We start from the raw sequence: 24004 nt of genomic DNA on the forward strand, positions 1-24004 counted from the left end.
CCCTCTGCCGTATTATTGCTTCAGGGCTAAAAGGACTAAAGAGGCCTAAGAACATATTTTGTCATTGAACAAATCTGTTGACTCAAACTGCCATTTTTTATGTGGCAACTTCTGAGAGTCGAACAGCACCCTAGAGAAAACTGCTCTGTGGAAGAGGAAAAGTAATAACAACAGCAGAATTTCAGTTTTCATTTTACATTGCAGTTCAGCTGCTTGGAAATGTTATCCATCTCTGTACCCAGCCCACAACGAGGAGAGAATCATAACCTGGGAATGCTTCAGTGCTGATAGGATCAAGTCTTTCATACATTTAAATGCTAAATGCCCTCAGTGACTTTCTGTTTTTTCCTTTGCTTTTAATTTCCAGCATCCTGTCTTCATATTTTTTCATAAAGCATTTATTGAATTTCACATTCATATATTTAAAATGCATTATTTTAGTCTATCACATTAATTACTCTCTGCATCCGCTAATGATTTTTTCTGGTAAATATAATCAGTGTGGCTCTGCAAATAAGCTTGACCTAAAAATAAACCAGGGAATTAACATCTAGATGTCATGGAAGAAGGCAGTAAATCCTGAAACAGAATCAGCTTTGAATTGTGTCTTTTTAGATGACTTTCCAGCCACAACTTGCATCAGTCAGTCTGTGTATTACTAAGTTATCTCTATTTTGTGGTATTCTTTAAAATAATTTTAGTTGTGTGGTGTTAAGAGGGAACGGAAAAAGGAGAATTTAAGGGATGAGTCTGTTATTTTTGCTTTCATTTTTTTAAGCTACAGGCATTATTTGCATGTAACTTTTGTGGTATAATTATTTGGGGTTTGTTCTGCTGACATTGTGGTGGGTTAGCAGTGCAGATAATAACAGATGACAGTTCCTTTTGTGGAAGTTAAGAACTAGCTGATTAATTGTTATTATGTTACACTCGAGGAAACCTTGTAATTAAACCACAAAAATCTAACATAATGTTAATGTCTGACTTGATCCCACAAAAGCAGGAAAATTCAAAGTTAATGGTGAAGTGCGTAGTGTTACAGTGTTTTAGGCCAAGTGCTGTTATTTGGAAAAGAGCTTAGTCTGACTATTGTGATTGTTTCTGTGTGTGATTACGGCAGCTGCCTTTAAATCAAATAAGTCCTTTGACTTTTCTTTGCATGTGCTTGCAGATCAGGCTTTATAGAAAAGACTATTGAGCACTTGGTTCAGCAGCTCTGAAGCTAGATCTGATGCTAGATTTCATGCTTCCAAGTACCTAGTACTGGCTTTAAACCAGAGGATGAGGTCCTCAGTAATTTTTTTATTTGCAAGTGTACTTCCTGAAAGCCTGTCACACTAGTTTATGTGGCATGTTTTGAATTTTAGCAAAATTCATTTCTTTACTTATATAATATGGAAGAAGAGACACCTTGGTCATTTAAAGAAGTTATTTTCTAGAAGCTAAAATCTTCTAAGTTTAAATACACACTTTGTTCTGGAGACAATTTTAAATTCTCCCTGCAGTCACACTTCCTGCTTCATGTGTCTTTAGCTCTTTTATCTCACCTGTATATACTGACAAGATTTCAAATGCTGTAGAGAAGTCTGTGGAGACAAACTGTTGGGATGAAACATACCACTAAAATTCATGTAGGTAAACGTTTGAGGTAAGACAGTTACTAGTCTGACAGGCTGATCACAGTGACTGCTTCCCATCTCTCCTTCCTCCATTCCAGCCCTTGAGTCTTGGAGAGCTACAGGATCTGCCCGCAGCCTGGATTGTTAGTTGTCATACCCTTCTCCACAACTGTTTGGGAGCTTTGATATTCCTGAAAGGACTTGATTTTATATAGTCCCCTTTTGCGTGAACAATTCAGGTAACACAGACATTAATTCTCTATTCTCTAGCCTGTATGATCCTGTGGCAATTTAATACCCCATTTCAGATCTATCATAGGTAGAAAATTGCACAAAGGTTGATAAGGTTGGCAGTGAAGTGGCAAAGACAGATGATTATCTGAAATATTCACATCCTCTAAGAGAAAGACTTATGGGCATCCTCCCTCCTTGCATGCCTAAAGGTTAAATTAACACGTATTTACAGAAAATTAATGTCCAGTGCTTGATAACAGGGAAAGAAACACATAAGTTCATGAATTGATCACAGGATTCATGTATAGTGGTTTATTTCTTGCCATTTGTAAAGACATGTACCATAAAATTAATTTCAAGAGCTTGTTACTATAAAGGACACTAATGACAAGTGAACTGTCTATCTTAAAGCTTTATGAAAACAGAAACAGTATTTAAATATTGAGAACTTACTCAATTATGAAATTTAAGCAATGTAAATGGACTCCAGAGATACAATTGCAATTCTAAGATTAGTTTGCAAGCTGTCACAGCTAAAACATTCAAATTGAAAATGCATTTTAATGTAGTTCTAAGGCTCTAAAAACAGTAAAAGGAATCTTTAACTTTCTTTTCAAGTTTCCAGATTTCACGCTTAGTCCAGTACACATTTTAGATGCATAGTCCATCAAATCTGCCCTACTTAGTTTTCATGTAAACTCATCAGCCATTGAATCTTAAATATGATGTAGTTGTCCTTGTTTTGGGAAGCTAAAAGCATACAATATTACCTCCAAAGGGTTTGTTATTCTAACTTGTCACCCCTATAAATATGCAAGAAGCAAGTCTGGTAGAAGAAAGACAGGGTTTAATTTTTGAGCAATTTTTTGTTTGTTTATTGGGTTTTATTTCTAGAGCATACCCCTTTTCTGTGCTGTCCTAGATCAGAGCATACAACATCTCTCTGACTTTCTCTGAGCTTTCCTGACTCTTTTTATGTGCACTTCTAAATTGCATCATCTGCTTTTCATCCCCTCTCTCCCCTGGAGAGGAGTCTGGCTGCTAGCATCCGCACAGACAAGGTAGCCCCCGGCCTCCATCCTCCTGGCTACATCATGGAAATGCCATAGTTTACATACAACTGATACACCTGCATCTTTAGCTTTCTGGTTTATATAGGCTTTTTAATTAATTTTATCATTCTCCTAAATGAAGGCCAGACACTGTACTCACTGGCTTCAATGATATTTGTTCTCTAAGCAGACTAGTTACAATAATTTAATTTTGCTTTATTAAACCACAGAACTAGGTCAGTTGATATTTTTTAATAGATACAAACTAGAACCTTAGAGGTTGCAGGAGATTTTACCTATTTTGTCCACAGAGGATCCTAATTGACGTATGTAACAACAAACACCGAAGCTATCATCTCGAGGAATCTTCCTAGAGCACCTGAAAGAGCCTTATCTTCATGTCTGTAGATACCTGACTGAAACTTGTGGTTGACAAGCATGTTAAAAATGGTCACTCATGAGCTACAGATCTTTTAGTTTACAGCTACTGCATACATTGCACAGCTGGCTGTCATGATGCTAGCAAGATTTTTCTTCCATGATCAACCAGGAGCTTAACATTTGAAGCATTAAAGATGCTTTTCATTATTGTCATTTCTGTGTCTTCCTGAAAATGCTAAGAAAACACTTCTCCATCGTCCAAGCGCCACCCACCTAAGATGTACTGTTAGAGAAGTTGCCAGCACCATGCTGAATGTGAGTACCTTGCTGTTTTTGCTAAAACTAGACCCTTGCCAAACTCTGCCTGTTGGGGCCCCCTTAATTTGAAATAGCTGGCGCACTGTACAGAAGCCAGACACAGGAGGACACAAAACTACATTGGCAAATGATCTGTCAAGTGACCCATGAACAAAATCGAGATTGAGTTGCCCTTTGAAATAAACCTATTTGAATTTTATTATCTCTAGAGCACCTTGTGTCTCTAATCTTGTGAAAGGTTAGTATTCCATCCATCAGAGCAAGATTAGAGCTCTCGTTGATGCCTGTGCTTGATGATAACTGAATGCAGCAGTTTGGGTTGGAGGAAGGCGATTCATTACCATCAGCAGTTCAAAGAAAGATTGGGTAAACAGATGCTCAGGGAAGCAGGTTCACAACATAGACCACGTATATCCCAGGTCGGGATAGCAGAAATCATAGGAGCAAAATGTCAGCAAAGATTTAAAACTTCTAAAAATAATCCAGGCAAAGTAATGTTACCTTATTCCCATCCTTTTATTTTGTGTCACAGATTAGCAGACCCAATGCTCATCATTTCCTCAGTATATCTATCCAGAAAAAAAGACTGAAGGAATAAATGAGAAAATAATAAAAGGAAAAAAAATCCGGGGCTCATGACCAGATTAATGTCCATCGTTAATGCCCACCATTAATATCCACCAGATAGAAGCAAAGAAGGCAGACTCTGTGGTATTAAAACATAATGCTCTTGGTTTATTAATTCAGAAGTTGTCCCTCTCCTACCTCCGGTAAAAATCATTCCTCCAATGTTATGTCTTCTTAAAGCTTACCTGACATTTTGAAAAAAACTTTTGTGAACAGGCATCGTTTTCATCTCCTTGTTTGTCTGAACTTTCTAATTTTGTATTATGCTCTGATTTATACAAATGAATAAGTTAATAACAGTGGTGACCTTCCTTCTTGTTTTAAAAATAGAAATATGATTCAGTTCTTCATTGTTCTGTGGCAATGTCAGCTCCAGCCCTATGCATTCCTTTGGGAATACAGAAGTAATCCAAAGAATTAAAATGTGTATATTTTTCTAATCCTTTAGTTCCTCCTGGTGGGTCTGGATTTGTGCCTCTGGCTTTTCTATCTGTCCAGAGCAGACCATGTATTCATGATCTCACATTTGGCTTTGAAGGATAACAAGAGGCCCTTCGGCCCTGACGCCAACGTATCAGCCAGCAGCAAAATAACATGAGACTGAATTTTTTATTTGCTGTCAAACTTCATAACATCACAAAGCAAAAAGAAATAGAGGTAGTTCTGAGGTATTCCATAGGCAGAGGTATGTTAAAGCAGTAGAAATGGTTGTATGCAAAGTAGGAATCTGTTTAGTTCTTAAGCAGTATCTGCAGTGTAGTCACAAAATTTAAAATCAAAAAACAAAACCCAAGTGAAACCATGCCAAAATAAATCTCAATTTGTAATAAATTATACTGAATTTGTAGTAGCTTATACTGATGCTCACAGTATAAGAAATCATAACTTTCAGCATAATCAGATTAAATCAGAGCCTGTGACAGAATGTACAAACTTTGATGTCTCCTCAGAATAATAAGTAAAAGTGTTTAGAAGAGGCCAATTTTAAAGCAAATAACAACAACAATAAAATCCAGGGTATTTATGGTGTTATGAAATATTTCTGTACAGCTTCATTCCAGAGATAAAATCTGTTGTTTCTGTGTAATCAACAAAAAAGAATTTTCAGAAGCCTCTACAGTTCATTTTCTGCTACTTAACTAATTTCCTGTATTTAAGGGACTAACACTATAAACTATACATGGGTGCATAACTCTAATTAAAGTGCTTAATGACTAAATATGTACTAGGTAGGCTCTATGGGCACCTGTTGCAATTATTGTGACATTAAACAAAAATTTCAATTGAAATGTATTATAAATACACATACTACAGGCAAGTCTGAGTGAACGCATGATCTTTACAAGAGGAATGTGTGACTAATAAAATAATGCTTCTTCAGTGAAAGTGGACTATATTTTTTACATAATGGGTTGAATGAGCAATATAATTTAATGCTGAACCCTAATATGAAAGTCACCTATTGGAAACACATTTCTAATTATATGTTATGTAAATGGGGAAGCACTGAAAGTATAAGGTCATCTAGGCTACATAAAATTATAATGTACTTATGAAGCTTCTCATTATGGAAAGGGAGCAGTGTATTAGTGTCACCTAATACGTAGCATACCTAATGTTTTCATTTCAGAAGTTATTGCTGGTTTATTGTGAGTTTGAAAGTCTTCTCACAATTATTTAGTTCTCCATTCAAGGCAGTATGTTGTCTCAATTAAACACCAAGTGTATTCTCTCTTGTGCCCTTTTCAAAGAAATACGTATTTTTTTCTAGCTGTACTGAGATATGTGCCCCTTACTGTGTTTTATGTCTCAGTGTTTCTCCTAAATAACTAGTATATATACATTTGGAAAAAATAAATAAGTTATTGGATAAAGACATTTACAATCCTTTCTTACAACAGGTATTTGTTTTACTTCCCTATCTTACCAGAGTGCTAAAAACTTTAGTCTTTCAGATGAAGCTGTAGAAGAAGCACTAAAATCACCTTGTCGAGCAATGATACATATACTCATGTGTATTAATGAAAGTAGTAGTACTGATCCATTGGGGTCAGTAATGAGGAGAGGGTCCTGTGGGTGTGAAAAGGAGCTCCCATTTCAGACAGCCAGACTCCTGATCTAAAGCCTTCTTCCCCTCCCCGTGGAGAACATAAAGGCAGAGCTGGAGCAAGGCTTCATGCCGAGGTTCCTCGGTCACATATCTGAAATGAAGTACTATGTAGCCTGGACTACAGATCCTCCTGCATTTGACAAGATACACAGTTTTTGGGATCCTTGTTCTGCTTATGTGGCATTGATGGACTCTATCCAAGGAACCTCTGGAAAACTGAAATTTAGCTATCTTCTTATTGCTTTCTCCCTTTTACACAATTGCCATTTCCTTGTTTTTCTATCTTCTCTACTACTATTTTTGTCCTCTCTGGCTTTTGATCTCCCACGACACCTGTACTGCCTCATTTATGCCTGTTTATACTCCCATATTTTAATGTAATTTAATTTCTGCAGCAGTATAGTGCAGGAAAGCAAACATAAGGCTTGTAGTCAGCATGACTCACCCTGGACACTTCATCGCCTACTGCTCACTAGGACTGATCAGCTTTTCAGCTTGTTCCTCAAACTTCATCTCAGAGGGCTGTCACTCTCAACTGGCATGATTTTTCTAAGAACAGTTAGTGGGAGTTTCAGCTCAAACATGACACAGCATTAATGTTAGAGCACAAAAAAGGCGGAGAAAAACACTATAATATTACACAAGGAAATAATGCCTATCACTAATTCTAGTCACTGAATGGAAACACTTTGCCAACAAAAGTGACATGGAATCTCCACTAGGCTCAGGAGGATGCACTGGACACCAATGAGGAAAATTCGTCCTGTGCCTACACTCCCGCATCAAGCTGTCTGATTAAAAGCCATATAATGTGAGAAATTACATCTGTCTGAGCTATAAGGAGGAAGATTGTACAGTACAGAGGGCACACAATGGGGTCTCGAGATTGCAGAGATGGAAGAAGCAGTAAATGGCAGAAAGTCTGTAAGTCCAGTGGCTGCTCTGCAAAAAAAACCACCTCAACAAACAGACAAACAAAAACTCATTAAAAAGAAATCCAGAAATAGGTTCTATATTGCCTAGTTTCTACTGAGACATACCACTTCATTTCATGATAGGACCATAGGAAGGAGCTGCAGGCATTGTTTATTTGCTTAGCAAGTCATCAACTTGTGGGTTCATTGAAATATTATTGTCCGTATGTTCAACATATTAAGCAACTAATCCACAGACCAGCACAGAAGCACAAAACTTTCTTATCACCACAGGAAATACCCATTTAGATGGAAGCATTATATGCGATACAGCAGCTAATAAATGGGAACAATTCCCCAGATAAACGTGTCCTAGGAATTTTAAGGCCACTCCTCTGTAATTCAATCAAAGAAAAAGTAGATTATACTGTTTGGTATCTAATGGTATCTAATATAAGCCTAAATATATGGAAATCTTGCAAAGATCATTTTTTCAGCTCATGGTACGGTATCTTACATCAAAGTTTCCTTTTGATTGGAAAATTCTCCCAGTAGTTGCACTCATAGGAGAAAATAAGTTTTTTGTTGAGAAGATAGGTCAGATAAAAATTTAGCATGCAGTTTCTTGACCCAGTGAACTGATGTCTGCAGACGAAGATTTCTGTTGACTTTAAAGCTATTCAAATACAAACTTCATTTTTTGATTCCTGATCTTTGAAACATCTGGGTATGAAAGTTTATTGACTTCACAAAACCACGCAGGGGGCCCAAGATCTTCCTACCAGTACATGCAAGCAGATCCAGGTTCTGAAATAGTTTCTTTCAAATTATAGATCTTTTCCTACACTTGTAACTTCTTTGAAGCCAGCTGTATTATCCTTAACCTTTATTCTTAACTGTATGCTTAATCTATGATTTTATGCATTGCCTTAAGTCACTGACTGCCCAAATATGTTCTCCGAGACCATTGTTGCTCCTTAACTTTCCTATCACCTTAGAAAAAAAGTATCATCTCTCAAACAATCCGAGAACATCTAAGTTGACTTTCTGACATTTCACAAAAGAAAAAGTTTTTTACTTCAGTGAAGTTTGACTGTGTAGCTCAATTTACAAGCAAGAAATCCAATCATACCTTTGTATTATTAGTGTAACAAGTAGTACAGCATGCAGTGTACAAACAGTCAAAAAAAACTGTGAAAACAGCCTGGATGTAATACTGCTCGGCCTTAATGGTGCATGGAGCTCCTTTGAGTGTGGATGTGGGGAAATTGGATAAGCTTAAAAATAAGCAAATTATCTTGCAGGTAGTTTTATCCCTTTTTTTAGTGGTGCTAAATCATAACAGAAGTTATTAGCTGCATTCAGGGGTGTCTGGAAAAACCATCAACATGGCTTCATTACCTCTTAAACTGCCGACTTATATACAAAATTGACTTTATAGATATAATAATTTCAATAGGAAGTTAAACTTCAAACTGCTCTTAGAGCAGCCTTCTGCCAGTTAGCTCAAATAGAAGTCTTTACATTTATTGTAGTAACATCTGTCTCTGGTCTCACATCTTAGAGGGTTTTTTTGATGTAATATTCTGATTTCCTTAAAAATGCTAAAATGAGCTTGTTTCAAAGAGAGAGAAAGGTGAAATGAGATGGAAAAGAAAACTGCAATGGATTTACAGAAGTTCCATTAAATAAATATAACTGTGCAAATATGTCTTAGCTCTCCGCACTTGCAAGAGTGATGTGAAAGCAGCTGCAGTTCTCATTTTAAACATATTGTGGTACACCCAGTCTGACCTGTTTGATACCTGTCTTTCCACACTGGGATTCAGGAGCTGCACTTCCTACTCCTTTGCCAAATAGATGTGATCCAGTGGATGCTTCAGAAAACACACCGGTCTTAACGCTAAATAGAGCCCAAGAACAGCTTTTCAAAGTCCTCAATAATAGCTCTTCACAGTAGTCTATTTTCTTTAAAAATCAGAGAAAGAAACAACAACAACAAAAAAGACACTTCTGTTCTAAAAGAGGCAAAGAAGCCCTCCTCAATCTCTTATGTGTGTAAATCCAGTCTGAGATTTCTGCCTCCAAAGCCCAGTTCCAAAGTGCCACTGCTGTCAGTTTGTGGTTAATCACCACATGGTAAATAAAAGTAAATGAAGATTTCAGTGTTTTCCTCTGGCCAGCCAGAGCCTCCTTCCAGATGAATGACTCCTGCCCTTAGTCAATTCAATCTGTCTACTCTGAGAACAGGAGTGAAGGATCACAGTGACTTCAGCACCACATTCCTTCCCAGCACTGCACCTGGCCTCTGAACACCACAGGACTGAGTCTACTGATAGCAAATGCTGCCTGTGGTTTAGGACCTGCTTCTCAAAAAATTGCCTACTTTTTTTCTTTTTTCCTTCTTCAGGGAGAATATATAAATTATTCTGGCCTAAATTGGTTTTATCTGGCTTCTAGCAAGGCTAGAAATGGTTGTTAATTTCCCCTGTGTCTTCTGGTCCACCTTACACTTCCCTATATTAAAAGTCAGCAAACTTTTAATACATTTAAAAGATTGATATAGATTATAGGCATGGTAAAGAATTTTCATACAAAATGTTAGATGGTAAATCTCCTTAACTATAGAACTAGATATTTAATAGCCTCTAGTGGTGTGTAAGGAAAAACAAAACAGTCTTTGTATTTTAAAACAATTGCTGCACTGGGTCCTATAGTTTATATTTTGTTAATATCATTTTTATGAAAGCTTTTAATGTTTCTCAAAAGAAACTGTGGTGACTCATGAATGTTTCATGAGGCATTATGTGTTTTTATGAACATACAATGGAACACCCATCATTCTGAAATTCACAGAGAGCCATGAAATGCTACATGCCTCTTCTTGCTCGTGGATATTCATGACAGTACTACTGCTGTAAGCATTTAAATGCACATTTATAAATATTCTAGAATGTCACCCTTCTGATGCCATGTCACATTTTTCTTACATTTTATGAGTACTTCACTTGTGTATTTTCCACTTGATAGTGAAAGTCAGACCTTCAGGTATAGTTATTGATATATATATATATATATATATATGTATATATAAATTATGTGTAGAACTATGTCATTGCTTTGTTTTTATTCCTAGCATTTTCTTTCTTGCTTATGGCTATGAGTTCAATAAATTCTTTGAGGGGATCTTGGGAATTTCAGGCTTCATATTTATGATCAAGGATACATTATCAGCATAATGTACCAGATGCAACAGATTCTAGATTCTAGAAAGGAGTAAAGACTTCAAAAAAAATGCATTAATATCTAATTTAATTGTTCTCATGTGAAAGTGTTATGTTTTACTAATGGCTCACCTGGAGTATTGTGTGCAGTTCTCGTGTCCTCAACATAAAAAGGACATGGAACTGTTGGAACAAGTCCAGAGGAGGGCCACAAGGATGATCAGGGGACTGGAGCACCTCCCATATGAAGATAGGCTGAGAAAGTTGGGGCTGTTCAGCCTGGAGAAGAGAAGGCTGCGTGGAGACACAAGGGGGCCTACAAGGATGCTGGTGAGGGACTACTCATTAGGGACTGTAGTGATAGGACAAGGGCTAACAGGTTAAAACTTAAAACAGCAGAGGTTTAGATTGGATATTAGGAAGTTCTTTACTATAAGGGTGATGAGGCACTGGAATGGGTTACCCAGGGCAGCTGTGAATGCTCCATCCCTGGTGGTGTTCAAGGCCAGATTGGACAGAGCCTTGGGTGACATGGTTTAGTGTGAGGTGTCCCTGCCAGTGGCAGGGGGGTTAGAACTGCATGATCTTAAGGTCCTTTCCAACCCTAACTATTCTATGATTCTATGTCTGTATAGAATCAACAGCAGAGTCAAGTCTCCCTTTTAGCTACACTCAAGTGTTAGTAAATGACCTTCTGCAGTGAAGAAACAGTAAGTTTAGCATTTAAATGTTACACAGGCATCCCCTGAAGTTGTTCATAACGTTCTCATTGATTTCAGTGTTGCAGAATAAGGTGTTAAAGACTTTTATCAATGCATGTAAATCAGCTTTGAGTAGATGACAGCTCATATAAGTCTGTATTAACTTTCATTTGTACAGTAACTTCTTTGTACATCCATGTTAAATAGTGCCTTAAATTCTTCATTGGATTAGGTTCCCATTGTGATAATGGCATTTGATGTATAAATAGCCTACAGGTTTTTTTCCCATTTGCCCACACTTGATCTAACCTGTCCAACCCAGTCCATGGTAGATGTTCTTGTTTCTTCCCCATCCTCATGTCCCTCATTTTAGCACATGACAATGCAGTTTGCGTTGTCTGCATGCTCCACCGTGGGGAGTGGTTAAGGAGGGAACTTCAGTGGATCCTTCTCCTGGGTGTCCTTGTTTCCTCACAACAGACTGACCCATAAGGGGAAAGAAGTCATGGACTCTGGGCAGGAGGCAGGGAAGAAGATCACAGTGAATTGTCTTCAATTACAAGTCTTGCAGTAATCTGAGAAATTGAGGGATTAAAGAGGAGATAGGGACCCTCATTTTTGCTAACAAACATTGATACTGCACTGGCTTTTAACAAATTTAGTAGGCTCCAAAAGATTTCATAATGTCGTGATATTTACAGGTGTATGACATTTTAGAAAGGTATCCATATCCATAAACAGCTAAATCATTTCACCTGTAGATGATTTTAAAACCCAAGACATATAAGTAAAGGGTATGAATCACCTATTTTGAAATTCACAACTACACAATTATCTGACTTCTGTTTCTTAACTTTAAATGCAATGTGTATACATTCAAAATGAGTTAAAAAAATGAGAATGATTTTCAAGAGACCTCATCACACTGCAGCTTTTGTTGTTCCTAATGGGAGATGAAATTGGTTTCCCCATTGTGACTGTTGAGTGTTTCTAAAGGTCAAAGATATAAGGGAATTTTAAAATTAGTTATTCAGGCTCACTAAAAAGTAATAGCAATGCACTGGTAGCCTTATGCATACAGTTAATTCACTATTGAATATAAATACAAATGTAATGTCAAAAAATAAGGGAAAACATCTGCTCTAAGTATTCTCCTTAGAGCAATGTTTTCTCAATCAGGAAGTTAAATTGAGTTCTTTTTGTTTTGTAAGGTTAGTTACTGTTAGAAGAACGTCTCTGGAAACCTAAAATAAAACACTTGGAAAATATAAAAGTGTAGAAACCAGAGAGATTAATTTCACTTGAATTTCCTTGAGATAAGTCACAGCTTTCACTGATTGATAGCACTGTGAAATACTTCTTTTTGTAAAAGAAAAAAAAAAAAAAAAGAAAAAGAAAATCATGCCTTTGCAAGGATCCTGCAAAAAGATGAAAGTTCACAAAATTTTTTTTTCATGAATGACTTTGTGAACAAAGAAAAGCAGAAATAGGGCAGTGAAAAAAAAAAAACCCACACCAACCCAAAGCCAATAAAATTGCGATTGATGTATGTCATGAATGTAAGTATCTGTACCTAAAGAACCCCCCAATGAACCTGTCTAAAAAGTCAGCTTACCTGAATTCTAATAACCTTCTTAATTCTAATAACCATCAGCCTTATCAGGACTGGGAAGTTTAAAGACGTGACATTAATTTAGGTAACTAAAACCCACATAGGGTGTAGATGCATGCAAATCTTCACAATAAATGGTAGATCAATAGATTTTGTACATCTAAATTCTCAAAGCTCTTTGCAAATCAATGCCCACAAGCAGGAGAGCAAGGATGTAATAGGGAATTGCCTGTATGTTTTGGGTGGTGTTAGTAAATGATGGATTAAATCAGAATACCACCCTGATCAATCTTTTCCAGAAAGCCTGATAAGGCTGATCTAAAATCAGACATATATCCCTGTCCACAACCTCTAAAGTACTCTATGCAGCTGTGCTGTTTTTTTTCAGATAGGAGTGAGACTGCATGTCCGGTATATCAGATGCTCCATAGTATGGCATTCAGATCTCAAGTTCTGCTAAAAAAGAAAGCTGAGCAGACTATATGGTAATTAAAGGAAATTTCCTTTTGGTCTTTTTGGTCTTAAAGCTCATTCATATCTTTTTTGTTTTGGAAATGGTATAACAAACTTTCTAGCTTTGCATCTTGTCTTACAGTCAGATGTTGGTTTTGTTTAAATTACAGATGGAAAAGAAAATGCAGGGGAATTTATCATTCTATAAATGATCATGGAATATCAACTCCAACATAACACAACTTTTTTTTTTCTAATAATTGCTAGTAGATGGTTGTGAGTATATTTTGTTGAAGGTAGGTATTACATCATGCCATACTCCAGTATTAGCCCAATCCTGATGCACTGACTTAAGGTGACTAGTCATCACTTCGGAATTAGGCTAGCTCCTAGGTTAAATTGCATAATGACACTAGATTGCCTATGCTAAAATGGAGTGAGGAAGTCAGCTTTCAGTTAACAAGGTAGTGTGAGAGCTATCAAGACCCTACTTTTAATCTGAGAGAAGTACCTACCATTCAGTAAAAAAATTTGATAATGCATTGTGTCCTTTCACTTTGTAACCGAGTTGTCTTATCACAGACAAAACATTCTAAAGCAATTCAGACTTCATTTGCAGAGTCTGTTATTATCTTTCATCCTTAATTTACAAATAATATTTGAGAATGAAAGCTAGCTCAAGTGTTATCCATTGACTGGAAACCTACCATTTAAGCCTATATAGAGCATGTAATGGTTTGCAATAGCAATCTTCTCTTCATCTTTTCAGTAATTCAGTGTGCTTTAGACCTTATCTTTTCCAGCTACCTCATAAGCAGAATGGAATGGGCTTCCTGAGACTATCTGGGTAATATATGAGAACTCTAGAAAAAAGTGTTTGCAACATAAGATGTAGCCAGGCCATATTCTGTCATATAAATGAATCACCACTTAAAATTAGGAAAAGTTATTTCCAGAGTTAATACTTCTCATGACAGCCTATTTTGGCAGAAAAAAAAAAAAAATCACAAGATGTATATTTTAAAACACTATGAAGCTCTGTCTTATATAGATTCTCCTCTCTCACCCTAGTACTTGAGTGCCTTCCAGAAGCACATTAAGCAAGATGACTAATGTCTGTCTCATCTTCGTTCTTTTACTTTGAGCTGAAATATTACATTATTTTTCAAAAGCTACCTGCAAGTTGATGAAATATCATCTTTGCAATGAACATAAGATCTTTACATTACTGTGAAGACCATGGGAAAATTCAGCCTTTGCAGAAGCTAGTACAGTTTCTCCTGATCTAACTGGACAAGTACCCAGTTATGCCAGGACACAGTTTCTGTACAGAAGATTGCATAAAATAAGATGCAAAACAGATTTCCATCTTGATGCATGGAGGATTAAAAAAGCAAGTAATTCTTCAGAGCAGCATTTGTTTTGCTGGACAGGAGTCGATTGAGAATTTTTCTAATTAGTACAACAGGCGATCTCTTTCTTTCTGGAACTAAGGAGGTGTTCAATTTTGTAGTTGTTGCTGCTTTATTACCCTGACTCTGCATAGTGTTACTGATGCAGATAACTCTCTTAAACTGTCTTTTGTATCAAAGCATGTAGAAGCCTGTCTAACTTTTTAATGGCATAATAACTTACTCTAAGCAATAGCTCTCAAAAGACTACAGACCTATGAGAAGACTAAAATTTGAATAAATGTAAGGCTATTTAGAGGATATTAGCTTTCCTACAGAATGCATATGTATGGTGTCACATTTGGACTAGCATGAAATTTTAAGCTTGTGGACTTACTGATGATGTTTGCATTGCAGTATAAATAAAGATTGCAGCTAGCATGACCATATTATGTTGCATGCTGTAAAGCACAAAATAAATATCTAGCCGTCCCTGAAAAGTTTGATTGGCTTTCAGCAAACTGACTATGAGATTGCTAAATGATATCCCCACACAAAGAAATAGTAGGCTAACAATATCAGACAAGAGCATCTGTCAGCAAACTCAGTTATCCTTTGCTGTGACTGACTTATGCAGTGGCATCATCTTTTAAGATAAATAGTGGGATTCCCAGTATAGCTATAGACTGGGAGGATCCAGCATGTGAATTGCTTACAGCATGCCCCCAGCATACAGGGAATTACAAAAGAGAAGATGAGGGTCCTGGATTTGCCTTTTTTGTGATCTTCTTTCACAGTTGTCATTCAGTTGCACTATTCTGAAAGCCTGACTTAAACTTTAAAATAAGTTTTAATTTAAGCCTCAAGTTCTCTGCCATCTTTTTGCCTTTCAGATTGTGTGACTAGAGAGCTAGATGTATTCAGCAATACAGCAAGTGTACATTATTTCTTAGACCAAGAAACACTGAATATATAAAATAGTAATCAGGATGGCTCAGACATCAAGGATAACACCAGGTCAGGGTTAGCGTGAAAAACAGCTTTGTTTTGCTTTTCTCTTAAATAGCTTTATTAGAACTAATTGATAATTTGTAAAAAGAGCAGAAAACACTGTGTTGTGTATCTCAAGTTATTCTGTTTGGCAACGAAGAATAGCATGGGTTTCTTTTTCATTGTGTTTTCTTGTGGTGATTTTGGGGTGTTCTTGTTTTGGGGGGGGGGAGGGGTTTGCTTCTCCTTATATAAAATATTTGGCAAAAGCATATTCTTTTCCAGCTGGAATTTGTTGCCTATGAAGAACTATGGTTTTAATGACAGTTTAAACATTGATACATTTATTAGAATATATTTTGCCTTTAATAAATGCTTTGATGTAGTGAGTACATTCTCAATGTTCTGTGTATACATTTTCATGATAAGCCCTCTGCAGTTATCTGGGAGATCAAAGACTGAAGCTCTGCACAATTACTGCCAAAAAGATGAGTTTCTTTTCTTACTGAGTCCTTGTAGACTGGTCCATAGTGTCCAGTGGATTTTGCTTTCAGCTGTTCACAGTTGCAAATCCTCAAATTTAGTGTAGATTTTTTCTTACACTGTCTTAATTGCCATCATGCCTTTAGCATTGCAGTGGTTTTTTGGTTTTTTATTTTTATGAGTCACTGCAGCCACAGCAGGGCCCTATTTTTAAAAGAGTATTCACATTATAGCATTAGCCAAGACTGTAAGAAGTCAGCATGTCCCTGCAGTTAGCACACACAGATGTGTCTATGGGCAATGACCACATATTTAGAATCTGGTATCCCAAAGTTGGCTGTGGAGATGATTCCTGCATCAGTGTGAATCATTTAATTGCAGCAAACATATCTGTTTTGCCAAAGGTGTTGCCATCTCTGCCTTGCTGTCTGCAATGTCCCATTTACAGGCCACAGCAGTCAATGAACTTTCTCCCAAAACAGGTTTAAGACGGTTGACAAGGGGAAGATGAGGTCTTCTAAAAACCAGGACAAACTGTGCCTGCGCTTGGCAGATGTGTTTAAAGAACTACTGTACATGCTCAGTGAATTTCTTGGGAAAACCTAAGCACCATATGGCAGTTCAAGGATCTTAACAGAAGAGAGGATAACATATTTCCACTGTATCTCATGGGCTTGGTTTCCAGTGTGAATAAAATCCACAAGCTGAAACTCAGAAATAGGTTATAGTTTTGGCCTCACTAAATAAAAGGCACAGAAACAGTAAAGTCTGATATCCTTTCAAAAAATTTTAAGGTCTGCTGTTCAAAAACCAACAACTAGCACAGACTGGAATTAGAAGGCTGGCTGTGACATGACTAATGGAGGGTTCTAGTACTGCTCTTCAGCAGCATAGCAAATTATTGAAAATACTAACGATTTCTTAGTATTGCCTAGACACATAAGCCTTTTAAGAGGGATCCTGCTCATTTCCACTCAGATGTCTTTCAAATTCTCTTCAAAATTATTTGCAAATAAGTTTTCAGATTTATTTCAGTTCTATATTGTATATTGTTCTATAATGTAAAAACTTCAGCAAAATTGAACTTATCGTTATGTAGCTAGTCTGAAATCTGTAAATTTTCAGTTAAGTCATCATCTTAATGACTTAACTTTTAGCTTAGATGATGTAGTATAGTGGCTATGTAGGATATTGCAAGGGACAGAGGTCACCACATTCAAAAGTCCGGGAAGAAGAAGTAGAACTACCTTCACTGAAGTTCTTTTATATGGGTCTTTCATGTTCACTGTTACAGGTTCTCCATCTTTCTGCTTGGGGAATTCAGATTATAATCTATTTTTCTTTACATCTAAATTAAGCCTTTTCCTACCCAAATAGATGCATTTCACTGGTAAAGTGCTGTGGTAGCAACATGTTTAGACAAACTTTATTAATGACCACAAGATTGCAATAAAAACCCCCTTTGTACCTTACTACTATATCCATTAACACTTGCTTGTTTCCCCTGCAGAATTTTTCCGAGAACTTCTGGAGAATGCAGAAAGATCCTTAAATGACATGTTTGTCCGGACATACGGCATGCTGTACATGCAGAACTCAGAGGTGTTCCAGGACCTTTTCACGGAGCTGAAGCGGTATTACACAGGAGGCAATGTGAACTTGGAGGAAATGCTGAATGATTTCTGGGCTCGGCTGCTGGAGCGTATGTTCCAGCTCATAAACCCCCAGTACCATTTCACTGAGGACTACTTGGAGTGTGTAAGCAAGTACACAGACCAGCTGAAGCCATTTGGAGATGTACCCAGGAAGCTGAAGGTTCAAGTGACTAGAGCATTCATTGCTGCACGGACCTTTGTTCAGGGACTGACAGTAGGAAGAGAGGTTGCGAACAGAGTATCCAAGGTAATCTGAAATTGGGGGGGTGAGGTGTTAAGCTTGAATTTGTCTCAAACTTGCTAGACAATTAAAATGTGACTGTGTAACTTCATTTTTAATATGAGTGGTGGGTGCTTGGTTGGTTTTTATGTCTACTGATACACCTGTCCTAAGTTTATAAATAGGGGCAACAGTTGTTTTTAATTCCTTCTGGAGATATTAAGGCAATACTGACTGGAAAGCATTTCTCTGTGCTTAGGACACAATGAAATACCAATATACATCAATGTTATAGCATGATACTGATTGTCATTAGTAATTCAAAACTGGCTACATATACAAAAGATGATGATTATGATCAGAATTTAGATGCTTCAAGCAAATTTATGCTGCTGTTCATTAGGGCAGTACAGCTCTCCCAGCATTCATTCATCATGCAGCTGAGTGATAGATTTTGTTAGAAATGTCTAGTCGTGTTTTTGATGAGAAAATAGACAAACAGTGACACCTCTGAAGCTTGAGCTTTCCCAAAGGATGGTTTGACTCACATTTATTTTAGTTTTGATTATTCATCTATGCAAATATTTGTGATAATTGTTATCTTTGAGGGCTTCACATAATTAAAGCTATGTAAGAAAAAAACACACAGAGAAATAACCCATCTGGGTGCCAGAAATGTGCCTGAATTACTTTCTCTTATACAGTGGTTCAAATTCAGGTTTATTTTTATGAATTGCTCTTCCAGCTAGATACTTGTTCTGTGATCTGACTATTTCCTAGTCCTTGTAGTATATTTGGACCTTAACTGTATTCTGAGTTCTGAAATGCTGTAGTGAGACCCACTATCAAATGCCCAAAGACATTTGAACAATAAATGCATGAATGATTTTGACATTTGCCCCATGCAGTACTTGCATTTACAAGCCTAAGCCGTTCATCTTCCTCCTGAGGACTGCCTCACTTGCTTCATTTAAATCACAGCCAGAAGGTGAGGTAGAGATAGATTTTCAGTAGACTGAAAACTCAAGCACTCAACAAGATTAGTCTTCTAAACTTTTCTTATCCTGTATGATGTGATATTTCACAATTACAAATTCAGAAGCCATGAAGATAGAGAGGTAGTCATCAAATGAGAGCGTGATTTTTATGTCTAGGTGACTGGATGGGAGGAAAGGGTCATTTTGCACTTGGAAGTCAGTGAATGAAATACGTGATCCTGGTTACTCAGCTAGAAGCAAGGTGTCTTTCTCTCAAGTGCTTCCTGGACTATAGGGTTGTCTTCCCTTTTCTTCTGACACTGTCAATTCTTGAAGTCCTTTCCAAACAGTGGCAGGGCATCAGCATGAAGTCCCAGTCCACAGTCTGATAGATAAGGGGAAGATACAGCTTTTTAGCCTCCAAGTTGCAGAACTCATAGATCTGCAGCTCCAGATTTCCTCTGAAGAGAGATGATGTCCCTGTGGGCCAGGTTTTAAGAGAAAGTGCTGAGCTCTGATGTCACTATTGTCAGTAGGCATGAGGTCTTGCTGCATCAACTGGATCAGACTGTATGGAGTAAGCTATGTAATTTGTGCAACATATGTAATTTGTGAATCCCAAACAGATTAAGGGTTTAAGGTTTGAATTGTCTGCTGAGATGTCATTTTGCTTGTGTCTGTACTTGACTACAGAATGTGCAGGTGTCTCCTCTCTCACATATCCAGGAAATGTTTTCATCTTGCCTGCTGGGGTTTGGGCACATAAGCCCTCTCAAGAATAGGGTTTGTCACAATGATCCTATGATCCAGTAATGAGAAATATTAGCCCTGTAATCATGTAGAGAGCCTTTTTGTTGTGTTACTACAAAAAGTGTAGTCGTAGGCAGACCAGCATAAATGACAAATGTAGAAAATTACATCCTTTTCTTTAAGCATCATTAAAACCCTGCAGCCATTCCTTAGAGTTTATATGTAATTTTAGTAGCAAAAAAGAATCATGTAAATATTTTTAGTTGCTGTTTTGGAAGTCATCTGGATTCAGCATGGATTTCATTTTCATTGTACTCTAATACTGATTCTGTGATAAGAATGCCACATCTAGGAAAGTCAAGATAAAGGAAAAAAAAAAAGGAGAAAATGAAAAGAGCTGTTGCAGTTCTTTTATAGAAATCTTTGTCCATTGTCTGCACTGGCTGGGAACAGGGGGGGATCTCCTAGCTGCAACATCACAAGCTAAAATGATTCTTTGCTTTGTATTTGTGGACCCATTATCTCACTGAACTGTCACTGCCAAGTGCCACTCACATAGAAAAATGTTGAGTCTACGCTTTCAACTCTGAGAAAGAGTTTTATTATTAAGAAGGTTGTAATAACATCTCCTTTGGGCCTTTATTTTCTCAGCCCTTTGTGGCCCATTTCTGTAAAGCAGCTGGTGGGCCACACACTCAGAAGTATTTGTTCCCTATCTAATGCCAGGGACACATACTTTCTAAAGATTTCAGAGAGGGTGAAATGCTGGTACTAACTGAAAATGAGGCAGTCGAATTCCTTCCAAAGGAGCAATACCCCCCTCTCTTTCCAATTAATCATGCACTCAAGCACACGCAAAATAGGCAACACGTATCACAAACATTTTCCACTTGCAATAGTAGTTTGCAATGTACTTATATCAGTGAGATTATAATTTAGATAAGTCCCATTTAGATAAATAGGGAGGGAGGGTAGTTAGGATGTCTTGGGTTTGTAATTTTTTCTAATATATTTCAATTGTAAGTAGTCATAGTTACATTCAATCTATCTGACATTGTGCAGTCTTAGTTGAACAGTGTTTTCATGATCTCGAAGTTCAACTGCATTTTTTAATTTTCAAAGATTATAAAGTCATTTTATTTCTCATACCACTGCATTAAAACTTTGTCAGTCTGTGTTGCTAAGGGCTTGTTAAATCTCCACTCAATGCAGTGTATTTATTTCCACTGTTTTGAGTAGATCTCACCTCATTAAATTCTGTACATGCTTTGTAAAGATGTTTATGCATATGAGCAAAAAGGAATATACAATATTTCTTACAGTGAAAAACTGAAACCTATTAATTCATTAATATATAAGAATCACAGAATCCCAAGGGTTGGAAGGGACCTCAAAAGATCATCTAGTCCAACCCCCCTGCAAGAGCAGGGTAACCTAGAGTACATCACACAGGAACTTGTCCAGGCGGGCCTTGAATATCTCCAACATAGAAGACTCCACAACCCCCCTGGGCAACCTGTTCCAGTGCTCTGCCACTCTTACAGTAAAGAAGTCATAGACTATCTCAGGTTGGAAGGGACTCATAAGGCTCACCAGTCCAGCTCCCTGCTTCTTGCAAGACTATCTAAAACTAAACCATATGACTAAGGAGCATTGTCCAAATGCTCCTTGAACTGTGACAGGCTTGGTGCTGTGACCGCTCCTCTAGGGAATCTGTTCCAGTGACCAACCACCTCCTCAGTGAAAAACCTTTTCCTAATGTCCATTCTGAACTTCCTCTGATGCAATTTCAATATATAATATTCAATATATAACATAAGAACTGTCAATTAGGAACACCAAACATGTATTTAGTTGGGGTTTTTTCCTCAAAGCTCATTAATTTAAAGGTTGGTACAGGAGCAGAGTTCTCACCTAGTATACTTTCTTAACCTATAGATAGTAGCCATTTATAGACTTTCTTAGCCACAGTCTCAGAAATAATAGGTAAAATTTTCTGCTGCCTGTTTTTCTATGAATTTGTCAAATCCTAAAACCATGTAGAATGGGATATTCTGCTTTGTGACCATTTGGTGGCAAAAAAAAAAGTGCTCTCTTTCTCCTGTATGCTATCTTCTAGCATATTCAAATTCAGTATTTTTACATGTATTTTGTTTTTCTCAAAAAAAAACCCAAACCTTCCTGACCGGCTGTGATTTAGTATTTAATGCTAAACTGAGCAAACTACTGAAAATATTTCTGAAGTTGCTGCCAGCTGTGATTGCCAATAATATGATACAAAAGACATGCGCATATTTTTCATTTTCATGTTCATCTGAGCTCTGGATACTTGACAAGAAAATAATGCTAAGTTATTCTTTGTGATTCTAAGCAAACCATTGTCAGTGGTCAGAATACTCTGTCTTTGAACTGAACTGTCATTGAGTGGTGGAAAATGTAGCAGAAAAAAAACATGGAGAGGAAAATTTTAAAAAGGGAGGGTTTATGTCTTTTGCGGAGCTTATTATTCCTGAAATACTTTTCGCAAATACATTCATAACAGAATTAAGACAATTATAAAGCTGCTTGTACTGGAGAATCTTTTTCATTAAATAAGGAAGAGTAGAAGTAAAGAGTTCCAGACCAAACACGAACTGTAGAAAACAGAACTAATTCCAAAAAAAAAAAAAAGGATTAAGACTGAAACTGAGGATAGCATTCCACCTAAGGAAGATTTTTCCTGGAAACATTTTCTTTCCATATACTTTTCATTGCAAGTTATAGAAAACAGGAGGGGGAAAAAAATAATAAAAAAAAATTATAATAATAATAAAAAACACACAAAAAAAACAAACACTTTTTTTTATGTTTCATGAGCATAATTACCCAAGCCTGACTTATGCCAATTTCATGTTTTAACCAGGCTAAACTCACATTAAGAACATAGGAGTTTAGTAGAAAGAAAAAACAAATAGTGACTTACGACTGGTCAATCCTATCCAAAAGCACAGTCATTAGCCATCTGTCATTACCCCACTGCTGTTCAGAGCTCTAATTTAATCCTAGGCAGACAGTTATATCTTCATTGCCTCTTGCAGTGAATCTGGCTCATTAGGAACAGCACGTGAATGCAGAGTACTTTTATTTACATAGATCTAGAGGTTTAGTTATTGTCTGCCAGTTTTGGTTTTCCGTAAGTTTGACTGCTTTGTGATTTGTTGGGTTGGTTTTTTTTTTTTCTAAATTTGACTATTTTGTTCACATTATATACTGGAATAAGGACAAGAAGAATTGTTCTTAGTTTGACTTCACCTTTCACACTTGCAAATTTGTGCTACTGGCAACAAAAGTAGTTTTTATACCAGGAGTAAAGTGAAGCTTAGCTCAGGGGCATCATTAGGAGCAGTTAGTGATTTTGTTAGTGGAATAAACACCAAAGATTTGTGACTCAGCCACTAAGAACTTATTTCATTAATGCATTTAAAAATTAATTATCATTTATGGCAAAATAAAAAAGGCTGTAACAATACTTTTCTCATTGTGTGGCATAGGCCATATGTCTCCCTCTTTTTAAATTAATTAAAACCATTCCTCCCCTGAATATTATCAAATTATTTTAATATCAGACTTCTTATTAGAATATGGTGATAAATAGGCAAAGTAAAACAAGTTCAGTAATACAATTATAAGGTTAAACCTAAGATTAGTAGTGAAAAACAGTCTCTAGTAATTGCCTGGATTACATCTACTCACAGAATGCCAGGGCACTGCTTTTCTAATACACTAAATCAATATTCTTACAAACTCTGCTTTTCATGGTTTATAAGTAAACATTCAACAGTTTGTGAGACACATAAACAAAGGTCAATATTGAATGTCACACTAATTCAGAATGTATTTATTGCATGGAGGGGGGACATGCTGATAATTCAGGTAATTAAAAGCCAAAACAAATAGCACTTCAGTGCTGGAAAATGTGATTTGCAGGGTGTGACAGATAAAGAGTTACATGTCCTGTATATTTTAACTTCATTGGATTAAGAGATTTGGTGTTTTAAAGTCACAGAGGGAAGGAGATCTAAAAAGGACTGTGTTTTTCACTAAACTTTAATCCTTAGTTCAGATTGTTAGTTAGGAACAGCCCAGTTGAGCAAGCATAGTTTTTTATGATTTTTTTTTTCTATTGCATTAGGGTTTTTTCAGTCATTCATTTCTTTGAGTTTTAATTGAATTAATCTATCTTTCTAAGAAGTGGATCACACCAATCCATGAATGGGCCATATTCTTTTTGAACTTTTCTATCCCTTGGTGTTC

At 36.8% G+C, this 24004-nt stretch overlaps 1 protein-coding gene across 1 annotated transcript in view; it reads left to right on the plus strand.

Annotated features, from left to right (window-relative positions):
* Window positions 1-24004, plus strand: part of GPC6 (glypican 6) — a 710559-nt gene that overhangs the window by 381473 nt on the left and 305082 nt on the right. Inside the window, exon 3 of the mRNA XM_031045196.2 lies at window positions 17620-18011. Coding sequence (XP_030901056.2) covers window positions 17620-18011 — 392 coding nt within the window. The remainder of the gene's footprint in view (window positions 1-17619; window positions 18012-24004) is intronic.

This window comes from Melopsittacus undulatus, chromosome 2 (genome assembly GCF_012275295.1).
Source record: "Melopsittacus undulatus isolate bMelUnd1 chromosome 2, bMelUnd1.mat.Z, whole genome shotgun sequence".
NCBI classification, from domain to species: domain Eukaryota; kingdom Metazoa; phylum Chordata; class Aves; order Psittaciformes; family Psittaculidae; genus Melopsittacus; species Melopsittacus undulatus.